General features: G+C 30.8%; 2 protein-coding genes across 4 annotated transcripts in view; one reads left to right on the forward strand and one right to left on the reverse strand.

Moving 5' to 3' along the window:
* Window positions 1-1,420, forward strand: part of LOC117181566 (hemocyte protein-glutamine gamma-glutamyltransferase-like) — a 17,324-nt gene extending 15,904 nt beyond the window's left edge. The window contains exon 8 of the mRNA XM_033374394.1: window positions 883-1,420. Within this exon, the coding sequence (XP_033230285.1) occupies window positions 883-1,170 (288 nt within the window). The 3' untranslated portion in view covers window positions 1,171-1,420. The remainder of the gene's footprint in view (window positions 1-882) is intronic.
* The window catches only part of LOC117181565, an 18,894-nt gene continuing 9,906 nt past the window's right edge, over window positions 1,420-10,407 (reverse strand). For 2 of the 3 annotated variants that reach the window (XM_033374392.1, XM_033374391.1), the window contains exons 7-9: window positions 7,167-7,604; window positions 4,090-5,454; window positions 1,420-3,979 (exon numbers count right to left, since the gene is read on the reverse strand). In XM_033374392.1, coding sequence (XP_033230283.1) covers window positions 1,570-3,979; window positions 4,090-5,454; window positions 7,167-7,604 — 4,213 coding nt within the window. In that variant the 3' untranslated portion in view covers window positions 1,420-1,569. The remainder of the gene's footprint in view (window positions 3,980-4,089; window positions 5,455-7,166; window positions 7,605-10,407) is intronic. The other variant, XM_033374393.1, reaches the window with a different exon arrangement.

Genomic DNA, 10,407 nt, shown 5'->3' on the forward strand with positions numbered 1-10,407 from the left:
TGAAGAGTCCGCAGATGAACTCTGCCGCCTTTTCCAACTTGTTTAAAGTCAACAGAAAGTCTTCAACCCATGTCAGCCACCAGTTCCAACTGTTTTTTAATTTCTAAAAGTTTAGAGATGAAGTTGACCACCTTTCCGAACTGTTTAAAGTCCCTGAAGAGCCTCTAGATGATCTCTGCCGCCCTTTTTAAATGGTTTAAAGTAATTAAAAACTTTTCATTCCATGTCAGTCTCCCTTTCTGACTTTCTTGAAATTACTAGTAAGTTCTGAGACGATGTTCGCTACACTTTTCAACTCTTTAAAGTCACGAAAGAGATCGTAGATGACCTCTACCGCCCTATCCAACTGTTTTAAAGCTACTAGAAAGTTTTCAGTCCTTATCAGTCTGTTTAAAAATTACTAATAAGTTTATGGACAATGTTGGCCGAACTTTCCAACTGTTTAAAGTCACTAAAGAATCCTTGGATGAACTCTGCCGCCCTTTCCAACTGGGTTAAAGATACTAGGAAGCATTAAGTCCATGTGAGCCGCCCTATCTAACTGTTTAAAAATTACTAATAAGTTCATAGACGAAGTTGGCTCCCCTTCCCAACTGTTTAAATGTCACTAAAAGGTCCCTAGATGATCTCTGGCGTCCTTTCCAACTGATTTAAAATCACTAGAAAGTCTGGAACCTCTGGCAGCCGCCCTTTCTAATTGGCTTAAGATTACTAATAAGTTCAAAGGCGAAGTTGACCGTCCTTTCCAACTATTTAAAATCACTAAAGAGTCCCTAGTTGATATCTGCCGCCCTTTCCAACTGGTTTAAAGTCGCTTAAAAAGTATATATACATACCTGCATTTTTTACATTATTTAATAAAATTGTTAAATAATTTTTCAGATCGAAGAAGAACTTGTCGTTGGAAGACCAGCAACTATAATCCTCAGCTTCAAGAATCCGTTGAAGAAAGTCCTCACCAAATGTAGATTTAATTACGCAGGACCAGGGTTGTCAAAAAATAAAACTTTGGAATACAGGGATGTTGAACCCGAAGAAGATGTCTATGTTGAGCACCAGTTGGTTCCTCAAAAAGCGGGACCTCAAAAAATAGTTGCTACATTTACTTCTAAGGAACTTGTCGATATCACTGGATCTATTGCTGTCGATGTTTTTGATATAAACGAATGATCTCTTCTCAAAATTTAAAAGTATTTATTTTTCGTACTTTCAAGATCTTCAATAACTTAATTCTTGTGTTACTTAAATTAGTTTCGATTTATATTTTATGCTTTAGAATTTCTATCTAGTTTTATTTAAAAAGTAAGAATTTGTAAAAAGTTAAAACATTCCTTCATTATCATTTTAATATATATGACTATTTTTTATGTTAAAATAAAACTACTCTGTTGTATATGTGGCTTAAACTCCATTTATTCCAATAATAAGCTAACGATTGTAAATCTTCAATAAATATTGCTAAATGTGTAAACATGTTTTTAAAAAGTCAAAATTATTTTTTTCAGGGCCTTTCTAAAAAAACAGTATGTAAACTTACCAAAACTTAAACAACAGTATATACAAAAGAACTTATACTTCATATATAGATGAATAGAAACACCAAAAAATAATAACAAAAATTGGAAGTAGACTAAACAGCGAAAAATGATTTTCAAATTGCAATTTAAAATCTTCCTCCTCATTTATTTGTTCCAAATTGAAAGTCTCAACCTTCTTTTCGAGATTCTTCTCTACATTTTTTAAAAGATAAGTCATCACTTCCCTGACTTCTGGAAAAGGGTTTAAAGATTTTTCTTTTTTGAAATTAGAAATTGTCAAAAATTTCGGTTTCTTCTCCAGAAGAAAATTTTCTGATCCCAAAACCTTTTTTTCAGAAATAATCTCTTTAACATAAAGATCATTTTTAATATCTTCAGCTTCCCTTTTTTGCTTCAGGTAGAAATTTTCTTCTTCTCTTTTAGGTTCTTCAAAAGGTTTCATCTTTTCTCTGAACGATTTTGCTCCTTCATATAAATTTCTTGCTCGTTTTGTAGCCAATTTCAATGTTTCCACTGCCAAATTCGAAGACCTTTTCACATCCTTGATCTGCGAAATTTTGTTATAACTTTTAGAAAACTGAAATTGCTTAAAATTCTTAATCCTCTCGTTGTTTCGAATTTTTTCGTTGCAAAAAACAAGGAAAGATGGCGTCACTTCTAATTTCGAAATTAATTTAATAATTTCTTCGTTTTTGGGTTTTTCTTCTGATTCGAGCGATTTCAGATTTGGTATTTGAGATTTCGAAAGAGTGTAAATAGGAACTGAAACTTCATAGCTGCCTTCCATTTCTTCATTTTCTTTGTCCATATCTTCATTTTCTCCCGAGTTGGGAATCAATTCATGAGAAAAAATGTCCTCTTCGAAAACTTTCTTTGCAGAATCTTCTTCAAAATTTCGAAACTTTGTTTCTTCATTTTCTTCATTTTCTTCATTCTTCTTCGATAAGGATTCTATTGTAGAAACTTCAAATTCTTCACCGATATTTTGAAGCCTTGCTTCCTTTCCATCATTTGTTTCTTCTTTAGAAAAAATATCATCAAATTTAATTTCTTCCTTTCCATCATATGCTTCTTCCTTTAAAAAATAAGCATCTTTATCTTGAATAAACCTGCAAATATTTGCATTATGATCTTCAGATTCTTCTTTAATATTTTGAAAAATAATTTCTTCTTTTGAAAAATAATCACGTTCTTGATCTTGATACATCTTGAAAATGTTTGCATTGTCTTCACTAGACTCTTCTACAACAGTTTCGAGTTCAATTTTTTCATTACCATCACCTATTTCTTCTTTTGAAAATGAATCATCCGCTTGATCTTGATTAATCTCGAAAATATTTGTTTTGTCTTTTCTAGATTCTTCTTCAATATCATTAAGGTCAATTTCTATATTTCCATTATTCATTTCTTCTTTTAAAAAAGAATCATTTTTATTAATTATGCAAATTTTTTTATTGTCTTTTCCAGATTCTTCTTCAACATCTTCAAATTGAATTTCTTGCTTTTGATCTTTTTTTTCTTCTTTAGGGTCAATAAAATCTTGATCTTGATGAGTCTTGCAAATTTTTATATTGTCATTTTTAGATTCTTTTTCAGTATCTTCAAGATCATTTTTTTTATTCCTATCTATTTTCTCTTTTAATGAATTATCTTCAGTAACTTCACTAAACCTGACGAGATTTTCTATTTCAGAATATTTTTTAAACTTCTCAAGTGTTACTTCCTCATTAATATTTTCATTTGAAGAAGAATTTACTGAAATTTCTTCATTAATTTTGCAAAGTTTTTCATTTTCCAAAAAAGAATCCATTTCTGAATATTTTTCTTTCTCAATATTTATTCCAGTAAAATTCGAATCAATTTCCTGATTCATCCAATCAAAATCGGTATTTGTATATTTTTCTAAATTACAATTCGTTTGGGTCTCGGCTTCAAAACATCTTTCAAAAGAAACTTCAGTGCTCGCTTCTTTTCTCAATGAAAAAGAACTTTCCAAAGTACAAGAAACTTCCACATCAGTGAATACTCGATTTTCCAAAAAACTTTCTGTCTCAGTGTAAATGTTCTTGACAGAAAGAGTTTGGGACTCTTCAGATTTTTTGGAAGACAAACTGGCTTGAGAAAAAATACCAGCTTGTTCAGAAGATTCAACTTGTTTGTTGCTTAAAAAAAGGGAATATTTTGAATGAGAGCTTCTTGATTTTTTTGCACTTAGAGAACTAAGTGAAGTTTCCTTTATCTGGAAATATTCTTGAGATTCTGAAGCTTGAACTTCTTGGTCCAAAGATTCTAGATCCTTTATTTCTAATTCTTCGAAGCTGCTATCTGACAAAGATGCCAATTTATCAAACAGTGTTTTTGAGGAAGAAATTGCTAGTAATGTTCCATCTCCTTTGTCGTAATAAATAGATTTAGTTCCTCTTTCTTTTGATCTTAACTTCCTGTAAAGAAAAAAATATTTTTTAAATTTTATTGATTTATTATCTTTTATCTTTAGCTCAATAAGTCTCACAGTGGTAAATATCTAGTATTTAACAAAAATTAAAAGTACCTTTCAGCTTCATCTACTAAATCTACATCCAGGCCATGATTTTGAAGAATGTCTTTCAAAATTAAAAACGATTTCGTCTGTTTATTAGAAGACCCTTTTTTCTTCTGAGCACTTAAAGGTTGAGAAGATTTACAATCTAAAAAACACACTTCTGTTTCTACATTTTGAATATTTTGATCAAAATCCTCAGAACAAGTTTCTCCTGAAATTCTTGAAGAGATTGAAGGTTCGAAAGAAACCTGACAATATTTTGAAGAAGAATTCTTGGTCAATGATTCAGAGGATTTAATAGTTTCAGGTAAAAATGGAAGATCAAGTTCCAAATTGGAATCTATTAAATTTGATTTTGAAGAATCAGAAGCTTCTTTTTCTTCACTTTTTATTTTATGATCAATTTGTATTTCCTCAGCTTCATCAGCTTCATTTTCAAAAAGATGATCAAAAGTAATTTCAGACTTCTCTTTTTTTACTTCACTTTTTGAAGACACAATTACAGAACTCGAAGCATGATTCTGTCTAGAATTCAATTTAATATACGATTGCAAATAGCTGGAATTGCTTGGATTTTTCTTCAAATAATTTTTGGGAAATCTAGTTTCTGAGCTCGATAAATTAGATCTTGAAGAGTGAAGACTTAAATTGTTGCTTTCTTTATCTTCCAATTTATTATCCTTGATAATCGTTTTTGACCTTGAATCGATGATTCGCGATGTTGAACTCTTATCAAAATTCTTTAGTAAAGAATTTTTGCTTACAGATTTTGGAATTCTAGCACTACTCGTTTTTAAAACTTTGCTTTTCTCTTCTTCGAGTTGAATTAGGGGTTTCAAAGGGTTTTCAGATCTGCTCATATTCTCAGAACTCTGAACATTGAATTCTACTTTTGAGGGATTTTTGGAATTTCCTTGCTTAATCATAGACGTGGAAGCGAAACTTGAACGAGAAAAATCTATTTTATTTTCGGATTTTAAAAACCGAACTGATAAATCACATTTAGAGGTTTCTAAACTGTTTGAAGATGTTGCTTTTCTATCACTCAGGTTTTCTTCTTCAGAAGTGCTTTTTATAAGTTCCTTTAACAATTGAATTGCTTCTGGTTGCTTAAATTTTCTCTTCGTCTTCAAAACTTGTCGATTTAAGTTACAATTTTCTTTCTGAGGATCTTGTTGATTTTTGGACAGAAAATTAGAATCACGTGTTTCTGATTTCGATTTGCAGTGAGTTTCCTTTTTCTGGCCTTTGAAACATTTGGTGTCTGATTTTTTTTGTATATCAGATTTTAAGTTTGTTGAGGACTTTTGTACGTGCAATTTAGAATTTCGAGTTGATTCATTTGCTGAAAGGTGTTTCGAAGATTGCTGATTTCTGTAAAAGATATATTACGAATTTAAACATTATTTTTTTTCGTTTTTAGTTTTTAGTATATTTAGTATTTTAAGATTTTGGGGTTTCAGGATTTTAATATCATAACAGATTAGTATTTTAGATGTAGGTATCTACGTAATATACAGGATGGACACGCTGGGGCTTACTTACATGGCGAGTTGAATGCTACCCGAATTGCACAATAGCAGGGGAGAAGCCATTATACAGGGGTATTTTCATATTTCGCGCCTTTAAAGTTTCATACGGATCGGCCATTCGGTCAAGTCCGTGCATCTTCGGATCAAGTTTATGATAGTTTCCATGGTTGCGTTCGAAACTTCGAACGGATACAAGTGTCAAAACAATATAGGTTATGTTATATAGTAATTACAAATAATAAAAGAGTTTAATTAATAATGAAGTGTCAATAACATAATAGAATGGCTGCTGAGTGACAAATACTATAAAATAGTAATAATATTCTGTGCTTCCAGTGGGCGAAGAATGAATGGTGTTTAAAGCTTATATTTACTGCATAAAAAAGGTATTTTATGAATAGACAGGATATGTTTCAAATAAAGTGAATAAAATATTACATGCGTAAACTTTAAATTGGCATTGCCTACATTTACTGACAGCGATTAGGACAAACAGGTAAATCTGAACATAACCGTTTGAAGTTTCGAACGCAACCATGGAAACTATCATAAACTTGATCCGAAGATGCACGGACTTGGCCGAATAGCCGATCCGAATGCAACTTTGAAGGCGCGAAATATGAAAATACCCCTGTATAATGGCTTCTCCCCTGCTATTGTGCAATTCGGGTAGCACTCAACTGACCATGTATGTAAGCCCCAGCGTGTCCACCCTGTAGATCCTTACGCTCTCAGTATTTTAAGATTTTTGCTCTTTAGGATATTAGGGTTTTAAAATTTAAGAAATTTAAATTAGACTAAAGTCAAAATTAAAAAATCCTATTTATCGAGAAGAATTTAAAGGAAGGAAGGGGTTGTGGTTGGCTGCCTTCTCATTTTTCTTTCCTCTTTTTTATTTTTGTCTGAAATTTATTTTTGTCCGTAATTTATGTTTGTCCGAAAATTATTCTTTTTATTTTAATTTTTTTTCAGATTACAATAAATTTTTTTTTGGTTCGTACGATGTGGTCCAAATTTGGTCGATGGATTCTTGTTTTTTTTTAATAGGAATTTGCATCAATTAGGGGCTTAGATCTTTAGGATTTTAGTATTTTAAGATTTCAGGTTTTTAGAATTAATCCTTTTAGTATTTTGGTTTTAGATCTCTATGAAATACAACTTTTTTGTTTTTGTTCTTTCTTTCTTGATTCGCTCTTCATTGTGATCTGTTGTATTCTATAAGTTCTATTTCAATATCTTCTTTTCTATTCTGCTGTGTTTTACATCTAAAAATTTCCTACCTATTATACATATTAATTTTTTTTACATTTTTATCTTACACTAAATTTTGTTTAGAATTATGTAGAATCTTGTTTAAAAAATTCTTGTTATTTAGAAATATCAATTAAATGTACATTCTCGATAGCTTGCTAGTCCTTCTCTATTATTATTGTTCTTTTCTAAATAATTATTAAAAGAAAAACAATTTTTTAATTCAAGAAGTTTCAAGATTGTTCAATTTTATATTTGAAAGGCTATATTGAAATGAACCAATTAAAATTTAAATTTCGATACCTTGTTACTCCTTCATTCAATTTTTCATCCTTTTTATCAGAAGGCAAATTTTGCCGTGTTTTTTGTCTCAATATTCCCTGAACTGGAACTGTTGTTTTAGCTTTAACATTTCCAGCTGGTTTCCAAATTGGTTGACTCGTATTTTGACATCGTCCCTTATTCGTCATTTTTATTGCTTGATTCGAACTCTGTTTCGAGTCCTTATTAATTCCATCCATAACCAGAGTGGACGACCTTGTCATTTTTTCATTGCTTAAATATTTTTTATTTATTTTCAATGTTTCAGGATTTACTTTAATAAAAGTTGGATCCATTCTTGGTTTCGATCTATTGTTCTCTATTTCATTTTTTAAATTTTCTTCCATCTTTCTTTTTCTAGAAAATATTTCTATCTGGGTCCGGGGATCTGCTTCTGTTTTTACATGTCTCGTTGGATCTCTGTTTTAATTTTTTTAAATATTTTTTTAGTTTAAAATCCAAATTTAATTAGGATATTCCAAAAAAGTAGTGAAAATTTTGTTGGTGAAATTTCAGGTTCTATTTCCCAAAATTCGTTCGAAACCAGAAAAAATTGACTTACACCAAACTCTCGCTTTCAGTCCAGTGTCGGTGGTTGCCTTCAAATGGCCTTGGACTTATTTCGGGGGATAGGAGCGTAAACAGTGAGCTACTTACTACTACTTTTTTAAGATTGTTTAAACATTTTTTATACATCTTAATATCAGTAGAAAGTATTATTTAGGATAATGGCGTTTTTCAGATTTTAAAATCAGTAAATTCCTAACAAATAGAAAAAGATATTTTAAAAATATTTTCAGGTTGTTTTTTTTAACAAAACAAAAAAGTATCTTTTTAAAAAAAATATATTTTTATCTCAGCTCTTAACACTTATATATATTTCAAATTAACTTGAATTGCAAACCTGAGCATACAAAGAAAGAAGATTATTTTATTATTTATTATTATTATATTTATTATTTTATATGAATAATCTTCTCAAACCCACTAATCTACAGAAAATCGTTAACAATTAACATGTAGCTTTGTCATAAATGATTTAAGTTAACAAATAGACCATTTTTCACACTATTTTATATTTTTATACATCCCTACCTTTCTCCCACGCTTTTTCATCTTTTCCCATGCCTTTTTCTATTTTCCTATGTCCTATACTGCCCCCCCCCAACCTTTTTCATATTTTTCCACTCTTTTTTATATTTTTCCACTGCCCTTCCTATTTTCGCAGGATATTTGATATTTTCCCACGCTAATTTATATTTTTTTAAGGCTTTTTCACATTTTCCCACGCTTTTTCATGTTTTTCTACGCCTCTTTTATATGCCCACGCTATTTCATATCTATTCAATCCCTTTCCTTCTTTCCCATCTTTCTTTATATTTTGCCACTCCCTTCTCATTTTTCCACATTCTTTTCATTTTTACTAACGCCTCTTCCTATTTTCGACGGTTTTTTTTTTCATATTTTGTCACACTTTTTACATATTATCACACACAACTTCCTGTTTTCTCACACCTCTTCCTATTTTCCCACGCTTTTGCATATTTTCGAACGCCCCCTTTTTTATTTTCACATGCTTTTTAATATGCAACCACGCTATTGCATATTTTTCGACGTTCCTTCTAATTGTTCTCACGCTTTTTCATATTTCCCCACAATTTTTAAAATATTTTTCCACATTCTTTCCTATTTCCCCACGATATTTAATATTTTCAGACGCCCCTTTCTATTTTTTCACGCTTTTTCATATTTTGTCACACTTTGTACATATTATCGCACACAACTTCCTGTTTTCTCAGACCTCTTCCTATTTTCCCACGCTTTTGCATATTTTCGAACGCCCCCTTTTTTATTTTCACATGCTTTTTAATATGCAACCATGCTATTGCATATTTTTCGACGTTCCATCTAATTTTTCTCACGCTTTTTCATATTTCCCCACAATTTTTTTTCCACATTCCTTCCTATTTTCCCAGGATATTTAATATTTTTAGACGCCCCTTTCTATTTTTTCATGCTTTTGCATATTTTGTCACACTTTTTACATATTATCGCACACAACTTTCTGTTTTCTCACACCTCTTCCTATTTTCCCACGCTATTGCATATTTTCGAACGCCCACTTTTTATTTTCTCATGCTTTTTAATATGCTCCCATGCTATTGCATATTTTCCAACGTTCCTTCGGATATTTCTCACGCTTTTTCATATTTGCCTACAATTTTTTATATTTTCTCACATACCTTCCTATTTTCCCACGACATTGAATATTTTCAGAGTATTTTCTCACGCTAATTCAAAATTTCCCACGCCCCTTCATATTTCCCTAATGTCTAATTTTCGAGCTCCTATCTTTATTTTCTCACGCTTTTTAATATTTTCCCATGCTATCGCTTATTTTTAGACGTTCGTTCTTATTTTCTAACTCTTGTTAATATTTTCCCATGCTATTTTATATTTCCTAAGCTTTTTTCATATTTTCTAACCTCTTTCCCTATTTTCCCACGCTTTTTACATATTTTCCAACAATTTTCCCATGATTTTTTTATATTTTGTCGAGATTTTTACATATTTTCAAACACTTCTTTCTATTTTCCTGCGTTATTGCATATTTTCGGACCCCTCTTCTTATTTTCTCATGCTACTTCATATTTTTCTACACTTTTCCATATTTTCTAACCTCTTTTTCTCTTTTCCCCTTTACCACGCTTTTTCATGTTTTGTAACGCTTTTTACATATTTTCCCACATTTCTTTCTATTTCCTCACGCTATTGCACATTTGCGAACTCCCATTTTTATTTTCTCACGCTTTTTTATATTTCCCTATACTATTGCTTATTTTCGGACGTTGTTTCTTATTTGCACACGCTTGCTAATATTTTTCCATGCTATTTCATATTTTCCCACACTTTTTTGCATATTTTCTAACCTCTGCCCTATTTTCCCACGCTTTTTCATGTTTTGCCACACTTTTTACATATTTTTCTACTTTATTGCATATTTTCGAACTCTCATTTATATTTTCTCACGCTTTTTAATATTTTCCCGTGCTATTGTTTATTTTTGGATGTTCCTTCTTATTTTCTCACTCTTGTTAATATTTTCTCATGCTATTTTATTTTTTTCTACACTTTTTTCATATTTTCCAACCTCTTTTCCTCTTTTCTCCTTTACCACGCTTTTTCATGCTTTGCCACTTTTTTTACATATTTTCCCACATTT

Source organism: Belonocnema kinseyi, chromosome 10 (assembly GCF_010883055.1).
Source record: "Belonocnema kinseyi isolate 2016_QV_RU_SX_M_011 chromosome 10, B_treatae_v1, whole genome shotgun sequence".
Lineage (NCBI taxonomy): Eukaryota > Metazoa > Arthropoda > Insecta > Hymenoptera > Cynipidae > Belonocnema > Belonocnema kinseyi.